Source organism: Bidens hawaiensis, unplaced genomic scaffold (assembly GCF_021521415.1).
Source record: "Bidens hawaiensis isolate Kalapana, Puna unplaced genomic scaffold, B.hawaiensis_p1.1 tig00006131_1, whole genome shotgun sequence".
Lineage (NCBI taxonomy): Eukaryota > Viridiplantae > Streptophyta > Magnoliopsida > Asterales > Asteraceae > Bidens > Bidens hawaiensis.
The window spans coordinates 227,690-248,187 of record NW_027491408.1 but is presented as its reverse complement, the minus strand read 5'-3'; the positions used below and the strand labels follow the sequence as shown (position 1 = coordinate 248,187).

Below are 20,498 nucleotides of genomic sequence, written 5' to 3'. Positions count from 1 at the left end.
CTGCGATACGCGAGGCGAACTGTTCCCGCAGCGCGCTAAGAATTGTAGTTCTTCTCGCAGCGCGCTAAGAACGGTAGTTCTTCCCGCGGCGCGCTAAGGATAATAGTTCTTCCCGCGGCGCGCTAAGGTTTGTTCTGTCAGCCTTCGCCCTCGCGCGTGCGCTCGAGCCTTCTCGCGCTAAACCCTTTGAGTTTCCTTCTGTTTAATCTAGCCGTTTGCTTTTATGTTGTCTTATCTTCTGTGCTGTTGACCTAACCTGCCTTATGTCTGAAAAGTTACTTTCGGCGCAGCATGCGCACCAACCCCATTGGTTGGCAGAAAAAGTGACTGACATTATCTTTTGAGATCTGCTTTTTCCATGCTTGACCAGTACCTTTATCTGAACCGCCCATGCTTTTACTGTTACCTGTCAGCTTTTCCCTTGTCCCCTGCAGCTGCCATATCTTTTGATATCTTTTGCTTTTGGAATCTTTTACTTTTTGGAGATCTTTTCCCCTTTTCTAGGGATTGTGTTCCCTAGGGTTTCCCTATAAATAATAATGCTATTTTCCTAACACTACACACACAAAGCACTTAAACTCTCCTGTTCTCTCTTGCTCCTTGCCGTTGTTCTTCCTCAGCCGCCTCCCTCTCTGCCTCCGTCTTCCTCCCTGTTCTGCCCTGCTTTTCCGGTAATATATATTATATATAATAATTTACTTATTAATTATGCTAACTTATAATCAAGACTTAAAACAAATCATTAAAACAATAATCTTATTTATAGGTTAACTTGTGCTTGTTTAAAGTTGATTCTTGCTTTATCTTTCACCGCACCGTTTATCAAGTGAGTAATCTCGTACCTAATCCCTTTTTATTTTTAATGTTTTGGGATGTTCATGTGTTCATACAAACTTAGAGTCTTAAACTTGTTTATGAACTTTAGTCGCGCAGTATCCCATGTGTTGAGGACGTTTACTTGGCTGTTTATTTGTATGTGTGTATCATTAACCGCTTTGTTCGGCCTATTCCGAAGTTTTCATGGATCCATTAGATGAACACGGGAGACCTATCGTTTACGGTTTTCTTTGTTTACACTTACACAGATGTTTTCTTGTTTTTGTGCTCAATTGGGAGCACGGATTGAACTATGAACTATGAGCTATGATCTATTTAGGCTTGATCACAATCTGATTGCACCCTTGTTAAACACCAGACATACACGTGTTGCGCGCAGATTTATTGTTATCTATGTATTGTATTAAACTTGATTTCTCACCAACACGCAAGTGTTTTACGTTTTATTTTAACACATGTTCAGGTTTGCTGTAGCTACATTTGGAGCTTGTGGACACGTAGGACGTTTTTACTTTTGGACCTAGATTAAAATGTATCAAGACAAGTTATTGTTGTTCGAATATTTTGCCTTATAATATAATGAATTATGTTGCTTTATGTTAACTTGTGTTTACTTTGCGCGTGCGCGAATGAATGTATTTATTAAATATTGACACCCAAATAGTGTCACGAGTAATGAAACAATATGTGGCGCCCCGATGTATAATCCGCCTTTGGTCGGGGTGTTACACATACTGCTATGTGGTGTTAGACATAGTACATACTTGGGGCAAAGTGGCTGTTAAATGCCAACGGGAGTGCATGAGCAGTGGAGGCCATGTGTTTTAGCTCGTTTCGGTTTCACTTGTTGCTTAGTATAATACATCATACACAGACATATATACATACACACTGTAAACTTTACGAACTCGTGTACTGATTTCATTGATACTCGTGAAACTTGAAACTCACCAACTAGACGTAGTTGACCCGTTTTAACATGCTTTTCAGGTAAAGCAAAAGTGGAATGATTTGCTTACATGCTTGGTGTTAGAAAGAAATGTTGAATAGCTGTGAATTGACGCTGATATAATACTGAATAAGAAGCTCATAAACCGGTTATGTGTTTTTCACCTAGTTTGTAAACCTAGTACCTACCAATGTAATATGATGTAATTTAGCTGTTGAATTTCTTTATAAACAATGTGGTTGATACCAGTGTTATCTGTTACATTCCCGTATTACGCTTCCGCAACTACCTAGTCGGGGTGTGACAGAAGTTGGTATCAGAGCCATTGGTTATAAAGAATTAGGATGTCCCTTAGGATACCCTAAGATAACCGTAGGCTCGATTAACTCTGGGAATAAAATAATATTAAATAATATACACGAATGATTCTCGTGATGAACGCGAATGGACAAGTGGGTTATTATGGTCCGGAACGTAATAATAGACTTGTTTGTACGAGGAAATTCGAGAAGAAGTCGATAAACAATCGAATAGGTACAAACAGCAACATATGTGTATAAAATATAATAATAGATAAATATCTGTGTATATAAACGATTATTTGTGCTTATGTGTATAAATACCTGCATGTATTTTACTATGATTAATATAGAAGGATATTATTCTTATCACTAACAATTGTGCAGGAATATGTCAAGATCTACTGATCGTTTACCTAATACCCTACCAACAGGGCCTAAGGAGGAAGAGGAGGATCCGGAAGAGGAAACTGAGGAGGAACCAGAGGAAATGAAAGAAGGTGCAGATGCGGTAATTCCTCACGAGGTACCCGCAGATCAACCCGACTTATCGGGTTATCGTTGTGACACCTACCCCCCTAGGGAATCCCCTAGGAATGTTGCAGGACAGGGAGCTACTAGTGCTTATCATTCACCTGTTAGAGCACCCAGATCCCCTACTCCACCTGTACAGCATACACCAGTACCCCCACCCACCATTAGAAACCGTCAGACCGCTCGCATTTCAGTGCGTCCACCTGAGCACACCTTTTCCCCACCTCGATCTACATACCATAGGGGAGAAACATCACGTGTCCAGGTCACTGAGATACCTATTCCTACTTGGGGTTTACCCGCCCAGGTACCCGAGCCACCTCGTTATTCTGATTCAGCATGGTTTGGTTTAGCAACTGATCAGCTTTTAGACCAATCACATTCTATAAATAACCTAAACCTGCATAGACATGATATGCAAGATCACATGCGGTACATACAGCAAGAAATCAGAATTGTGCAAAGATCCAGTGCTCACAGCCACGGGCGTCAGGATCGAGCGATGATACTACTGGGGGTATGCTTAGCAGTTAATGCGGCCCTAGTGGCTGCTGTTGTTTGGTTGTGGCTTCATGTTACCAAGAATGGATAGGACATAGTAGTCTAGCCGTATATATAGTCTTTTGATATCCCAAGCAGCATTTTGTTACAGCGTGTTGGGCTGACTTGGGAGTTGTTTGTGGTTTAGTACTATTTCAAGCACTGGCCCTTATCGGGTTAAGTCTACATGTCACTTGGTGACAAATTTTGATACGCATATACAAGCGCTGGCCTATACCAGGTTAAGCCTATGCGCTAATTTTGGATGCATATGTACAGTAATGATTATAATTAATACAAACGTGTTTTCTTTGGCATAGTTATGTGTTGTGAAAGTGTAATATCGTAAAGTTGTGCTGGTCATAGTGAAATGATATTGATTATTATATAACTGATTAATTTATAGAATGGCCCCGAAGAAAGCAAACCCTTTGTCTGAGGCGGAAGTGGCCGCAATGATTGCTCGTCAACTACAAGCAGTGATACCAACAATTGTAACACAAGTCACTGCAGGCATACGTGCTAACAATACTGTTAATCAACCTACGAGCACCACCACGGCCACTGTTAATACACTTCCGCCGGACACTAATGTAGCCCCGGGTGTTACTACCCCGGTGAATACTGATAATGTCATAAATAATAATAACACTCTCCCAACTATGAATGTCACTGGGAACCCAGAACCTGTTGTGCACCCTGATAATATCCCGAACCCTGTACCGGTTGTTAACACAACTAATAATGATAATACTCGGACCAATACCGATAATAATAATAATAATAACCGAGAACCCCCGCGTCAGGAGTACTCATACAAACAATTTACATCATGTAAACCGGTTGATTTTAAGGGTATTGAAGGACCTAGCGGGCTGGTTAAATGGATAGAAAAGACCGAATCAGTAATTAATATCAGTGAGTGTCCACCAAACCGCGTGGTCAAATTTGCTACCAGTATGTTTCTAGACCAAGCGCTGATGTGGTGGAACACGGTAGTCCAAATAAGGGGACAAGATGCTATTAATCGTATGTCATGGACTGAATTAAAAACCCTCATGCTAGAGCATTTTTGTCCTAAAAGTGAGATTCAGAGGTTGGAACACGAGTTATGGAATCTGGAAATGAAAGGAGCGGACCATGTGGGATACACAAATCATTTTAACGAACTGTCCCGCTTAGTTCCATGGTTAGTTACACCGGAAGCGAAGCGAATTGAACGTTATATCTGGGGACTGACCCCTGCTGTGAGAAGTATAGTGAATTCAGTTGCCCACCCGACATTAGAAAGTGCTGTATCTCAAACGGGTGTCGTTACTTTTGATCTGATGAGAAGTGGAGTGATAAGGATGCCAGGTGAAACAACAAGTTTAAAACGAACTGATTATGGGACAAGAATGCAAGGAAACCCTCAAAACAAGCGGGCTCGTCTGAATACCCGAAGATATGCCATAACCAGTTCTAATGTAAAACAAGAGACCTATAAAGGGACGTTACCGAAGTGCAGAAGATGTAACTTTCATCATGTGGGTGATTGCAAACCGATCATTTGTCAAAAGTGTGGAAGAACGGGACACTATGCCCCCAACTGTAGAACCCCCACCAACACTGTTAACCGTCCACCGCAATCAACTCAACTACCTCGACCTCAACCAACCCGCCCACAACTCAACCAACAAACCCCACCTACCACGAACCTCCGTGCCTGCTATGAATGTGGCAGTACGGAACATTTTCGGAGATACTGCCCCAATTTGAACCCGGGTACAGTGAGAAGGCAGAACCAAGCACAAGCATCAACCTCCAACGCAGCTAAGGGACGCGCGTTTGTATTAGGACCGGGTGAAGCGCGTCATGATCCGAATGTGGTGACAGGTACATTCTTAGTTTCGGGTCAGTATGCTTCAGTTTTGTTTGATACGGGCGCCGATAGAAGTTTCGTATCCGTTAATTTCTTACCTTTAGAAAATATGCCGGTTAGTGAACTAACAAAACCATATACTATAGAACTCGCTAACGGTAAGTCTATACTTGTTAACCGAATAGCCCGAAACTGTTCCCTTATCCTAAACGACCACCCATTCCTTATTGATTTACTTCCAGTGGAATTGGGAAGTTTCGATGTTATAGTCGGTATGGACTGGCTATCTAAGTATAAAGCTGAAATTGTCTGTAAGGATAAGACCGTTAGAATACCTCTTTCGAATGATGAAGCTATGATTGTTCAAGGTGAGAAATCTGGTACGGTACTGCCTCTCATATCTCAACTTAAGGCATTGAGATATTTACGCCAAGGTTGTACTTTATACTTGGCGAGTGTAACAGTTAAGGAACCCGAGGAAAAACGAACGGAAGACATCCCAGTGGTACACGAGTATTCAGATGTATTCCCCGATGAGTTGCCTGGTTTACCACCGACCCGACAAGTTGAATTCCTTATTGACTTGATACCAGGAGCAGCACCCATTGCTAAGGCACCTTATCGACTTGCACCTTCTGAAATGCAAGAACTGTCCAACCAGTTACAAGAATTACTGGACAGGGGTTTTATTCGCCCTAGTTACTCACCGTGGGGAGCACCAGTGTTGTTTGTAAAGAAGAAAGATGGGAGTTTTCGAATGTGTATTGATTATCGGGAATTGAATAAAGTGACTATAAAGAATAGATACCCCTTACCTCGAATTGATGACTTGTTTGATCAGCTCCAAGGTGCGAAGTATTTTACAAAAATTGATCTTAGATCTGGTTATCATCAAATAAGAATTCAGGAAGAAGACGTACCAAAAACAGCTTTCCGAACTCGGTATGGTCACTATGAATTTTTGGTTATGCCGTTTGGGTTGACAAATGCACCTGCAGTGTTTATGGACCTCATGAACCGAGTTTGCAAACCTTACCTTGACAAGTTCGTGATAGTGTTTATCGATGACATTTTGATATATTCGAGAAGTAAGGAGGAACACGAACAACATTTGCGGGAAATCTTAAAATTATTGAGGCAAGAGAAGTTATACGCAAAGTTGTCCAAATGTGAGTTTTGGCTACAAGAAGTACAGTTTTTGGGACACATTGTGAACCATCAAGGGATCCAAGTAGACCCAAGTAAAATTGAGGCCATTAAAAATTGGCAAGTGCCTAAGTCACCAAGAGAAATTCGTCAATTCTTAGGACTATCCGGGTATTATAGAAGATTCATTGAAAACTTTTCAAGTATTGCACAACCTCTAACCCTCCTAACTCAAAAAGATCGAGCATATGAATGGGGAGAAGAACAAGAAATGGCCTTCCAAACGTTAAAACAGAAGTTATGTGAGGCTCCAATATTAAGCCTTCCAGATGGAACTGATGAATTGGTGGTATATTGTGACGCATCTCGTAAAGGTTTAGGATGCGTACTGATGCAAAGAAAGAAAGTAATAGCATATGCTTCCCGACAATTAAAAGTACATGAAAAGAATTATACGACCCATGATTTGGAATTGGGAGCAGTTATCTTTGCATTGAAGATTTGGAGATATTACTTGTATGGCACCAAATGTACCATCTATACTGATCACAAAAGCCTACAACACATATTCGATCAGAAAGAGCTAAACATGAGACAAAGGAGATGGGTAGAACTGTTAAATGATTATGATTGTGAGATTAAATACCATCCGGGTAAGGCCAACGTAGTAGCTGATGCTTTAAGTTGAAAAGACAGAATCAGACCATTAAGGGTACGAGCACTCGGAATGATTGTTCAAAGTAGCCTAACCGAACAAGTTCGCGTTGCACAAGATGAGGCCTTGAAGGCAGATCAGCTAGAAAAAGAAGAACTACACGGAAATGAAAGGAATTTTGAGAAGAAAATTGATGAAGTATATTATTACAAAAACCGGGTCTGGATTCCAACACTTCATAAACTCCGAAAGCTGATTCTTGATGAAGCACACAAATCCAAATATTCTATTCATCCAGGTACTGATAAGATGTATAAGGATGTTAAAGAATTTTACTGGTGGCCTGGTATGAAAAAGGATATAGCCGTGTATGTAAGTAAATGTGCAACATGTGCAAGGGTAAAGGCGGAATACCAAAAACCTTCGGGAATGTTACAACAACCTGAAATCCCACAATGGAAATGGGAACAAATTACCACGGACTTTGTGACACACCTTCCTAAAACCTCTCGAGGACACAACGCAATTTGGGTAATTGTGGACCGATTAACCAAATCCGCACACTTTATTCCCATCCGTAACAACTACACCACCGAAAAACTCGCTCAAATTTATATCGATGAAATAGTATCTCGACACGGAGTACCTCTTTCGATTATTTCCGATCGAGACAGTCACTTTACTTCACATTTCTGGCAAGCAGTACAAGAAGCCTTGGGAACCCGAATTGACCTAAGTACGGCTTACCATCCCCAAACTGATGGTCAATCCGAACGAACCATCCAAACTTTAGAAGATTTACTTCGTGCTTGTGTACTGGACTTCAAAGGGAATTGGGATCAACACCTCCCGCTCATTGAATTCTCTTACAATAACAGTTATCACAGTAGTATACAAGCAGCACCTTATGAAGCTCTATACGGGCGAAAATGTAGATCACCACTATGTTGGACAGAAGTGGGTGATACTCAAATTTCAAGATCCGATTTAATTCAGGAAACCACCGATAAGATTCACCAGGTTAAACAAAAATTGAAAGCTGCCCGTGACCGACAAAAGAGTTATGCCGATGTTCGCAGAAAACCGTTATCTTTTGAAATAGGTGATAAGGTATTTTTAAAAGTATCGCCATGGAAAGGTGTTATAAGATTTGGAAAGACTGGTAAACTAGCCCCGAGATACATCGGACCTTTTGAGATTGTCGCAAAAATTGGTCCCGTAGCTTACCGATTAAAACTACCCTTAGAACTGAGCACTATTCACGACGTGTTTCATGTATCGAATCTGAAAAAGTGTTTGACTGATGAAACGACAATAGTACCACTGGAAGATGTTCAGATCAACGAAAAACTCAACTTCGTAGAGGAACCGGTAGAAATTGTAGACGGGAAAACCAAACAGTTACGACACAACAAAATTTCATTAGTAAAAGTTCGGTGGAATTCAAAACAAGGACCCGAATATACTTGGGAACGAAAGGACGAATTCCGAAAGAAATACCCACACCTGTTCCCTAGAAAACCGATGACACATTAAATTTCGAGGACGAAATTTCTTAACGGGGGGAGAATGTGACATTCATGACAAAACGAGGTACACTATATTCATTACGTAACAAGTAAACGATAAATCGGTTAATTCGTAGTGCTTAAACGAGTAACCGACCGATACTAATTATGACCCGTATACATACTGAGGGGTCATATACGAGTTATATATATGTTATAGAGGCTAACATATTGATATTTAGGCCCAGGTACGTTTAAAACTCTTTAAACGAAAAAGGTTTCGTTTATCGATACGCTATAAGCTTAAAAGCAATCGTTAATATCAAAACAAGAATTGTAGCATCCGTTAAGCCGAAAAAGATTTATAAAACACTTATATGACATGTTCTAAGCAATCCGTGAAAATATTTTGGAATTTTACAACGAGTCAGTACGTTTTTCTTATTTTACAAAAATAAGCTGAAAAACACTCGTTTTTGCGCTATTTCTCACACCCGAATTAATTTTCTTGCGAAAAACCGAACCCGAACTAAATTTAAAGTGGGCTTTTCATGTTTGGGCTTGTATGATTAGAGTAATGGGCCAAAACAGCCCATTAAGGGCCCTCCAAGATTTCCGATCGGAACACCCACCAAACACCACATCCTTTTTATATAACTTACATCTTAAGTATTCTTATTCATTTCAACTCTCAAAATTTTGAAGTCCAAGCAGCTGCAAAGTAAAACTCCAGGAACTTTCAAAAACCTAAGGTAATTAGTGATTTTCTTTGAGTTTTAACCATGATTAACATAGTTTAACCATGAAAAATTACTCCTTGATTAGTTTTAAACATGTTTAACCATCCAAAAACCCTAAAAATCAAGTAAAACCATGTTTTGATGTTAAACATGTTTACAAACCAGGAACATATACTTTTTTGGTCAAAAACGCGGATTAGAACATGAATACAACGTTTTTATGGTTAGAAAGTTCGGTTTGAACCCAAAACCGAAACCCTAATTATCAAGGCTGTTACATGGATTATTTATGCTTGGTTTGATGTTATATGATATTTAGATATACTGAGTTTGCAACCCGAGACCCGGAAAGTCGTTTAAGCTAGCAAAATTCATCGAAAACCGACAAGGTAAACCTGTAACACTCGTTTAGGGGCTGTTTAGTATTAGGTTGTGACGTGCTTGTTGTTAGCTTGTGAAAACTTGCAGGGACATTAGGGATCATATAAATGAGTCCCTGTTCAAATTTGGTAATTTTTCGATAAACGGAGAATATTTAGTGAATTTATTTCCGTTTATGAGCGTTTATTTGGGAAAAATAGCTAAACATATTGAAAAATTATGAAACTTGGTTTTCGAGTTTAATATGTGATGTTAAGATCACTGGTAAAGTTTGGGAATCATTTGAAATGCCTAAGTATGGTTTGTGCGATCATGGTTTAACCGAATTTTAACAGCCGAAAAATGCACAAAAAGGCATTTTGTCAAAAGAGTTAGGTTCTGGAAATTTTACAGGGGCTATGTAATAACATTGAGGCCATTTTTAAAAATTATCGGATTTTTCGGAGGTCGTTTGATATAAACGGGCCATTTATTACACGATTATAACCTATTAAATGAATTTTTATAAATAAATAATTAATCATAAAATTTCTGAAAATATTTTTATAAAATTCTCCATGTCTTAATGTATTTTTACAAAAATTTACATAATTTATATATAAGTACATATTTAGTTATGATTAATCAAAGATTTAAATTATAATTGTTTTAACGAAACCGGCAGTTTTGTGTTTAACGGACTGACTGGTATGTCAAAATGTCAAACGTGGTCAAATATCATATTTTTGAATGATATTGATAAAAACGAACTTTTTACGAGAATTCCGGACAAATCGGGTGGATTGTGCGCGTTTTGTATAATCAAACCCGTGTGAAAACGGAAACGAACCCTGCGATCAAACCAGACACCGAAACCTTAAAATTCTTTCATAAATCAAATCATTTTATCAATCAATGTATTTACTTAAGTTTTATGTGATCATACCTAATCCCGAAACGTATAAACGATCAACTGAGCTAGGCTCGGGAAACGGTGAAACTGAGCCAAATCCAGTTTTAAACATTTCATAGTATACAACGTCACAATCTAAGACTATGGTCATGTTCTGGGCCTAACAGCTATACCCAGATTATCTATACAGCCCAATTTAGCTTGAACACTGTACTAGTATTAACGATACGATACCGTTTATAGGAATCAGGCTATAAACGAGGCATCTGACTTATTGATACGTGATTTCTGTGCGAACTACGATAAGGTGAGTTTCATGACCCTCACTTTCTAAACTGTTTTACGAACTTTTGGGGTGAAAAGCATGTTTACATATACTGATATACTTGAAAACGTGTGATGATGTGGATTATCTAAGTACTAATACTTGACAAGTCCCCACAAACACAAGTGATTAACTTCGTGCCGGTGACGTGTGGATAGTACTATCGGTTTGACAAACCCAACTGACAGAGCCGGAGGGGTATGCCGGAACATATGTAAACCCAGTTGCACATTGTCATTATATTTTTACATACTGCTATGTGGTTTTAGACATAGTACATACTTGAGGCAAAGTGGCTGTTAAATGCCAACGGGAGTGCATGGGCAGTGGAGGCCATGTGTTTTAGCTCGTTTCGGTTTCACTTGTGGCTTAGTATAATACATCATACACAGACATATATACATACACACTGTAAACTTTACGAACTCGTGTACTGATTTCATTGATACTCGTGAAACTTGAAACTCACCAACTAGACGTAGTTGACCCGTTTTAACATGCTTTTCAGGTAAAGCAAAAGTGGAATGATTTGCTTACATGCTTGGTGTTAGAAAGAAAGTTGAATAGCTGTGAATAGACGCTGATATAATACTGAATAAGAAGCTCATAAACCGGTTATGTGTTTTTCACCTAGTTTGTAAACCTAGTACCTACCAATGTAATATGATGTAATTTAGCTGTTGAATTTTTTTATAAACAATGTGGTTGATACCAGTGTTATCTGTTACATTCCCGTATTACGCTTCCGCAACTACCTAGTCGGGGTGTGACACGCCGCCTCTTCACTTTCGGTCTCCGACTCAGACCGGTTCCCCTGATCGGCAGTGGAGGCAACCTTCGCCTTGCCCTTCCCGCCAGCAGCCTTCTTATTCCTCGCGAAGAAAGGACCATCTGCGGATTCCTCATCAGAAGATGACAAAATTAGAGGAATTCCAGCAGAGGTTTCAGCATTGAGAGGGCGAGGGTTAAATAATCTTTTACCTGGCCGCGTGGCGCTCAGTATCTCGTGGCCTGGCGGATAGGCCTCCACAAACCGATCCGCCGTCTGCTCAAGGATGGGCAACTCGTTCTCGTCAAGAGCACGAGTACCCAACCGAGCGGGACCACCGCTCTCCCGCGGCTGTAGAAGAGACTGCAAGTTGTTTCCCTCTGAAAATAAAGAGAACTGGTTAGAACAAAAACCCTAAATTAGCAAACAATATGAAGCATACCGTAAGGGATAGAGTTCAAACCGTATTCGAGGACGATGGGAATCTGTGGCGCTTCCACCCCGGCATCTTTCCACACCCGGCTCATACCGAGCATCACCATCCCAGACTCCGCGAAGCGGTAAACCGGAGTCTGGATCCGGGATATCTTGGCAAACCATTCCGCCTCCTGGTAGTTGGAGGCGTGAAGGCTGGGGAGTGCTCTCCCGTTCTTGAATGTCATCGCAATAGGGACGACACGGGCAGAGATGTAGAAGAACTCCCGCTTCCAAGACCGAAGACTGCGCTCGGTAGCACAAATCTTCAAACCCTTGATCCGGGTGACCAAGGTGTACCAGCCTTGGATGCACCTCCAGGAGTAGAAGGTCATCAGGCGGTCGACATGGGGCTCCACACCCAGAATGAGGCACACCCATTCAAAATGGCGGATCTTGGCGATCGTCATTGGGTGTACCTCCGTCAGGTGCACACCGTGTCTCTTTAAAACACGGTATACAAACTTCGTCAATGGGAACCTGAGATTCCCATAGACGAAGAATGCAGCATATACCCCTATCTTGCCTTTGGGGGCATCGTACACCGTCGGATGAGACGCAGGAAACTCAGGCTCGAAAGGTTCGAGCATGAACTTCCTGACGATGTACTGATAGAGGTAGAGGGGAAGAGCACACTGGCACTCGCCAGCAGTACTCTTATCGTCCTTGTCAGAAGTGGACGATGGGTTCTCGGCATACACGTCAGACTCCTCGGCGGTAGCCTCGAGATCATGAGTAGACATGTTTTGGATGCAAAGAATGAACGATTTCAGGAGAATGCTCGACAAAAGTTAAGAGTATTCGCCGGAAATCGTTTAGAAGAAGAGTGAAGTGAAGGTGTGGATTAAGATGCACCCTCTCCCCCTTTATATACTCATCGCAATGAATGCGATGAATTTAATGCGGAGGAGAGAGAGCGCAGGTGCAATGAAACTATGACACGTGGAAAGAGCAAGCTGGCAACAGCTGTTGAAAGGACGCGTGCCGTAAAATTCGCGCCCACGCGCCCGAAAACTCGCGCCCACGCGCCTAAAAAAGCGTCTGGAATGACCATATACCGTCACGTCACCATAACTTCTTGCACGTCCTGAAACTGTCAGAAGAAACCGTCGGACGACGCTAACGTCCCTTCAACAGTTTGGACTGTTCTTATCCTTTCACCAACTCTTCGAATTTCAAAAAGATTCAAAAATAAGAGGGAATACACCCCCTTACCTTGGCAACCAAGTAACCATAAGACGGGTGCGGGTACAGTGTCAAGGCAAAACCCTTCACATACTTAGCACCCGTAGGGAATTGAAGCCAAGAATACCTTGGCAACCAAGTAACCATAAGACGGGTGCGGGTACAGTGTCAAGGCAAAACCCTTCACATACTTAGCACCCGCAGGGAATTGAAGCCAAGAATACCTTGGAAGTCAAGTAACTATAAGACGAGTGCGGGTACAGTGTCAAGGCGAAAACCTTCACATACTTAGCACTCGCAGGGAATTGAAACCAAGAAGGATCTTCTGGGCCATGCTTGTGGAAAGGGATATAACATCCCCGCATAGCGAGAACATTGAGAACTAGATTGTTTGATGCTCCAAGATGGAATTGGTTGTTTAAACATAATTGATCACTATGTCAAACTACCAAAACCTCGTGGAGAACATATACAACTGAAACTCAACGCTCCTGACTTGCGAGGAGGTTACACACCTACCCGCATCATACCCAAAGATCAAGCAAAAAAGTGGGAAATTCTGCGTGACATTAGGAAAACCGCGGGAAGAATCCCCACGGAAAACCTTAAAACTAAAAACCCTTTTCAAAACCCCTTGCTTAAGTCCAAAAGTTCACCTCATTAACAATTCATGAGAAGAACATTGGACTGGGGGGACTTGAAGAGGTAGGTCCCAGCAGAGCCCAGTTGGACCCGCAAGACTCACCTTGAAGAGGGACGTCTGCGCAAGGACCAACTGGTTCCGCAGGACCAACCATGCTCAGAGAAGACCTTACGCGCAGTACGCCAGCTGTTCCCGCAGGAAAATCCTCCCAATGGTAAAGTACCCCGCCTGTTCCCGCAGTTGCGGATACAAGCCATCAGGGAAGGCTACCCGCACTAATAGCAAGGCTACACGCACAAGGCACTAACTAAATAATTCAGTGTCACCTGAAGGAATGAGCAAGGCGGGAATACTCCCGCCCAAATGAGCCAGTCCGTACGCTTCTGCAAGATCTTTTGTACTATACCTGCCAAGGTATGGACAAAATAGACAAGATCTGACCAAAGCAGCCCATGAACCAATCACAGGGTGACAGCTCACCGACAACAGTACGAGGAGCACGCTTTAGTACAAAATGTCACTATCAGCCGCTGCCTACTCACCAACCCTTGTCGTGGCACGTACATAGCCTGCAGTTGGTGGAAAAGGAATGGTACACAGCCGGCGGAAAAGGAATAGTACACAGCCGGCCATGTCACTATCAGCCGCTGCCTAACCACCAACTACCAGCATGGCACGTGCGTAGCCCACAGTTGGTAGAAAAGGAATATTATACAGCTGGCTGTACCTGCTTGGAAACCTACCTTCGGCTATAAATACCCCAACACCTTGGAACGGTATCTCATCTTCTCTAGCAATCTCTCTCAATATATACACATATTCAGAGCAATCTAGTCTGATTCTCACGCCGGAGGGTGGTCACAAGGAGGAACCCCCCCCCCTTCTCAGTGACGAGCTCACGGTGTCTGTTTTGCAGATCATTAGAAGAATAACCATCTTTGCCGGACCTAACCCTCGTGGGAAACATCTATTTAACCCCCAGATTATCCGTAATCTGCCGGGGTCGATTAGTGTTTCTTCAATGCCTCATGTCCAATTTTTTTTTAATCTAACTTTTTTTTATAGTCTAATTACTTGGGTGTGTGAATTTGAAAATTTTAACACAAACAAGTTTTAGTTTTACTTCTCATTTTTCAGTTTTCTGACATTTAATTTAAGTTTTGTTTCTCAGAAACCATGCTTTTCTCACCCCAAAATTATCAAGCTATATTGTAAAACTGAAAAAGCTGAAGCTGAACTAAACCGAAACTGAACGGTTTTCAACAACTCAAAAACTGAATTTGGTTCGGTTTGAGCCTCCCCTGCATATTTCAACCTTACCCATTTCCAAAAAAAAAAGAACATCTTAACTGGCCTCTTTCAGGATCCTATATGAGAAAATATATGTTATATGTTATTTAGCTTTTATGCTTGTTATATATACGTGTCAACCAGATTTATATAACTTAAGCTATTATTATAGCGGATCTTGGTGGTTGGACTCGGATTGTTGTTGAGAAACCGTTTGGTAAGGATTTGGATTCTGCTGAAGAACTCAGCTCTCAAATTGGAGAATTATTTGATGAACCGCAAATTTACCGTATTGATCATTATTTAGGAAAAGAATTGGTGCAAAACCTGGTAATAACAGCACTAACTACCTAGTTTTCTGGAGTTTTTTCGAATAGAGTTTCCCGCGTAACTTTTGTTTATTAATGATAAGCAGATGGTACTTCGTTTTGCGAATCGTTTCTTCTTGCCACTATGGAACCGTGACAACATCTCTAATATACAGGTGATAATTTTACATGAATTCTGTTACTTCATTAACTTTATAGTTGATCACTTGATATGCTTTTGTTTTACTTTATTTTATCTTATCTTTTTGAAACTCTTTTCAGATTGTGTTTAGAGAGGATTTTGGAACTGATGGCCGTGGAGGGTACTTTGATCAATACGGGTAATTTATGTTATTATTTATATATCTATGATGTTATAAATATAATAATTAGCGTATGCTTGTAAACAAATCGAACCAACACGAGAGGTCATATTCGTGTCTGTTCGTTGGAATTTAACCGAACAAGCAATTGGACACGAACAATTAAACGAACTGGGTTTTCTTGTTCATGTCCGTTCCTTAACAAAAGGAACGTCGTTTGTTTAACTTTAACCGAACAAACAAGCGAACACGAACAATTAACGTACGGGGTTGTTCTTGTTCGTTAAGAAAACGAGTGTGCTTGTGTTAGTATATGTTTGTTTGTTACCAGCATAAACAAACGATTCACAAATGTAAATGGACGAATGTAACCAAATAAAACTAAATTAAAGAACTATGTGTTGGATCTACAGAGTTATTAAAACTAGACTAAGTTGTAATGGGCCTAAAAGTTTAAATGAATATAAACAAGCGTAAACGAATATTTACGAGCATAAATGAATGAACGAGACATGTTCTTGTTCGTTGGTTTATTAAATAAACGAGTCACAGAACGTTTGATTAGTTTACAGGCCTAAATCAGCGGTTATCTATGACATTCTTGTTGACTAATCATTGACTTTCGTGTGTTTTTTCTTAAAACAGAATCATCAGTGACATCATCCAAAATCATCTGTTACAAGTAAGAAAAAATCATTTTTCCAATATAATTTTTCTATATCCCATTTGAAATGACTAAAACGCCCTTCGCATTGCAGGTCCTTTGCCTGGTTGCTATGGAGAAGCCTGTTTCTTTAAAACCAGAGAATGTTCGAGACGAGAAAGTGAAGGTGATACTTTGGCTTTTCTTGTAATTCACATTGACCAGTTGACTCGAAAAAGTCTACTCAGTGACTGATGCTTTTATGATTTAGGTTCTCCAATCTGTTCTTCCAATTGAAGACAGTGAAGTTGTGCTTGGGCAATATGATGGATATACAGATGATCCAACGGTTCCCGATAACTCAAATACTCCCACTTTTGCAACCATGATTCTCAGAATTCATAATGAAAGATGGGAAGGTGTGACTTTAATATTTAATATTATCGAAGTTCAAATTTGAATAGATTAGAAATATACTTTAGTTGGCTTTCAACTCATTTGACCTGCTTTGACTTTTGAGCAAAGTTTTATAATTTAACCCGTTTGAGATAATAATATGACGTAAAATGTAACATCTTTCCGATTCTACATTGAGATGGTTTTTTAATTAAATGTCACTGATATGTAATATTTGATGTGTTGTAGGTGTTCCTTTTATTATTAAGGCAGGGAAAGCTTTGAATTCAAGAAAGGCAGAAATCCGGGTGCAGTTTAAGGATGTTCCTGGTGACATATATAAATGTGTGTTATCATTTTTAATTAAAAACAAATGATTTTTTTTTAAAAAAGGAGATTAAAGTTTCAAACAATATTTGTATATATGTTCAGGTCAAAAACAAGGCAGAAACGAGTTTGTGATTAGACTTCAACCTTCAGAGGCCATGTACATGAAGCTAACTGTAAGTATCCTCTTGTCATCACTGTAAAGGGCATTTTAGACATTTGACAGTGGGTGTTAAGCATAAATTTCTTATTTAGGTTAAGCAACCCGGGCTTGAAATGAAGACGGTTCAGAGTGAATTGGATTTGTCGTATAGGCAGCGGTATCAAGGAACCATAATTCCCGAGGCTTATGAACGTCTGATTCTTGACACGTAAGTATATCTATGCATACAAATCTAATTGCTGAAGTAGTTATAAAAAAGCTAGGTCCTTTATGCGTCTTAAATAGGACAAGAAAATTATATACACACAATTAGAAAGTTATATATTTTGTTTGTTGGTAGAAGTTTAACAAAGTATTTATTTGGATTTACAGGATAAGAGGCGACCAACAACATTTTGTCCGCAGAGATGAGTTGAAGGTACAAATACGAATAAACCAATTAACTTTCAAATGGGTCGATTTAGATTATGTGAAAGGACATAAAAAAAACTCGACTTAAAATGGTACAAGTCAAACTAGTTGAAAGCTGACCAAAGCGTATTTCTTACATACACACTCTCTTCAATCACTTTGTTTTTTTAAATAGAGGATCATTAATGTTACAATACTATATTATGGTAATTATATTTATTGCATCACAATTTATACAAATTTTTTAAAGGATTAATTTCGGTCATATGCATCCTCTTAAAAGTTCAATATTTCATATCATAATTCATGAAAAGTATTATACTTTTTCATTTTGTAGTAAACATTACCTTCTTTGTTTTGCTTAATAATTGTAATGTCAAATATAACGTCCTCTTTGTTCACATTCTTATGAGTTATTGATTTATTATATCTCGATGATGCCATTTTGACAGCTCTACTAAATTTAAAATTGAAACTAATGTTAATCGAATGGGCAGGCGGCTTGGGAGATTTTTACACCGCTTCTGCACAGAATCGATAGAGGTGAAATGAAACCGCTTCCATACAAGCCCGGAAGCAGAGGCCCGGAGGCAGCGGATAAGCTGGCTGAAAATGTGGGATATGTTCAAACTCATGGATACATATGGATACCTCCAACCTTGTAGGGTATCGATAATCCACCTGGTGACTGTATGTCATGATGTTTGATGTATTATGTGTGTGCCATTTGCTGTTTTTTGTAACATTTGGACAGAATGGTTTTGTACCCATCACTATGGGGTGTAATAAAAGTATATTGTGACGACAATTAAGTATAATGTTATATCAGCATGTTCACAATAAAAGTTGGTTATAGCCATTGGCAATCGCTGGTTGGCAGGCTGAGACCCAATGATTAACTTGCCTCGCGAGTTGCGAGGTATCATAATCGATAGCATTTGTATTCTTTATGAATTGTCTTTCATTATTAGACCATGTGTAGTTAAAACTATGCATACATGTGCAGTTTTGGCAATGTGGTGTAACTTTTGGGCATTCTGCAAAAAGTGAGTGTAGTGGGAAAATCCAAAACGCCTCTTTCTCCTCCCCCTCTCACAATAAAATCCTCAAATTCGAGTCAGCCTCACATTGTATATAAAACGTTGACATCCAAAATGGCCCTCGGGGTGGGGGGGGCAAAGTTTAAATTTAAAACGATTACTATTTTGAAATACATAATTTTGTTCTTAAAAAACAAATAGTAATGTATGATACTAATCGTTATTTTCATTTAAGTGTTCAAATACTTTTTCATATAGAGAAGAAAAGTATTGTCAAATTATTTTTTTTATTATAATTGAATAAGTCATAAATCGTATTTATATTTGCATATATGTTGTGAGTGACTTGCTAATTTTTTTTCTTTTTATTACTGCTACCTTAAGTACTTGCAAACTATTGATCCGTCAACACCTTCCTCAATTTTCTTTGAATTTTAAAAATACTGCACAACGGGGCGGGTTGAGTGACCTGCTATTTTTTTTCTGTTTTTTTGTTAGTTTCCCATCTTTCTTGAAAAAACCTTGATGAAGTTTTACTTTTACCATTTTCTTTACATTAATAGAAGACACTGCTACAATAAAGGGCATTTTGGGTGATTTAAATATATAAAATTATATTTTTAGACATGTAAAAGTGAGTTGTATACTTGTAATGTAGCTTTTCATTGTTTATCTATGCAATATATATGTATAAAACATCATTTACTAACTTTCCATTTTCATGATTTGCCGTTTTGTAGGAACGATTATTATTGAAGCTATTAAAGCAATTAAGATAATTAAAGAACTTGCACTACAAAAAAGCAAGCAGAAGATAATGGTGGAGTGTCGACTTCTGATATCCGAGATGATTTAAAAGCCACAACCATGTTAGCTAACTCAGATGTGGATGTTTTTTTTTCCCATAATATTAGTGCGTGTAGTATACGTGGATGCTAATGGTTTGTAATTATATGTATTACAACATCATGCATGTTGTTCGAAAGTATGGAAGAAACTTAACAAAGGATTACATAGAAGATACACCAATGTTGTATTCAGATGAGTTAGTTATTAGCAAGTTTTACACTTTAATAGTATTAATTTAAGAATATAAATGTTATTAGTTTACTATTGTATTGATTTTTGCAACAGTTGTAGACGTTTTAATATGAGATCAATGTTTTTCAATATAGAATGTTATTACTTTAGTGACAAAAAAGTAAATGATGAATTTGTTATTCAGTTGTACAAACACACATTCGTTTTGGTTCAGCTCATGTAGTATACAAAGATGCTAATCATTTTAAATTATTTATATTATAATATTATTTGCTTTTATTTTTTTTATTTTTGTACCACCATGTATGTTACACAGGTTCTAACCTAGTTAATAAATAAAAACCTTATACAATTTTGACAGCATGTAAGCTCGTGCCACGTGTCAAAAACCTGGTTAGAGAAATAAAATAAAAACAAAGGGTACTGTATAGAGTATAGAGTGTAAACACTTAAGATGGTCATATTTTAACTTGAATTCTATATTTTGTACACACATTGGAAAAAAAATCATCCTAAAATCACTTGTACAACGGGGTGTGGAACCCAATGTTTGAATGATGTGAATGACTTCAAATAAGAGGGACACCAACTTTTATTATTGTGGGCTAAAAGTTTGCTTCACAAAGTTTGTGACTACAAACTTCATCCAAACATCATATGTGTCAAAAACTGAGGGGGAGGGGGGGGGGGGGACTCTCAATCACACACACATATATATAACATGTATATATATATATTTCTTAATTCTTTAATATTATGTGATGAGTTTGTGGAATTTTGTTGTTGTAGAATAAAGTGAGGTTTTTGAGAAAAGATTA

The 20,498-nt window shown here is 39.1% G+C and overlaps 1 protein-coding gene across 1 annotated transcript in view; it reads left to right on the top strand.

The window, feature by feature from the left end:
* Nucleotides 1-18,395, top strand: part of LOC143631615 (glucose-6-phosphate 1-dehydrogenase, cytoplasmic isoform-like) — a 38,416-nt gene extending 20,021 nt beyond the window's left edge. Inside the window, exons 4-14 of the mRNA XM_077100322.1 lie at nucleotides 15,201-15,358; nucleotides 15,444-15,512; nucleotides 15,619-15,677; nucleotides 16,305-16,341; nucleotides 16,418-16,489; nucleotides 16,574-16,721; nucleotides 16,948-17,043; nucleotides 17,131-17,201; nucleotides 17,281-17,396; nucleotides 17,561-17,606; nucleotides 18,097-18,395. Of these exons, the coding sequence (XP_076956437.1) occupies nucleotides 15,201-15,358; nucleotides 15,444-15,512; nucleotides 15,619-15,677; nucleotides 16,305-16,341; nucleotides 16,418-16,489; nucleotides 16,574-16,721; nucleotides 16,948-17,043; nucleotides 17,131-17,201; nucleotides 17,281-17,396; nucleotides 17,561-17,606; nucleotides 18,097-18,264 (1,040 nt within the window). The 3' untranslated portion in view covers nucleotides 18,265-18,395. The remainder of the gene's footprint in view (nucleotides 1-15,200; nucleotides 15,359-15,443; nucleotides 15,513-15,618; nucleotides 15,678-16,304; nucleotides 16,342-16,417; nucleotides 16,490-16,573; nucleotides 16,722-16,947; nucleotides 17,044-17,130; nucleotides 17,202-17,280; nucleotides 17,397-17,560; nucleotides 17,607-18,096) is intronic.
* The last annotated feature ends 2,103 nt before the right edge of the window (nucleotides 18,396-20,498 follow it).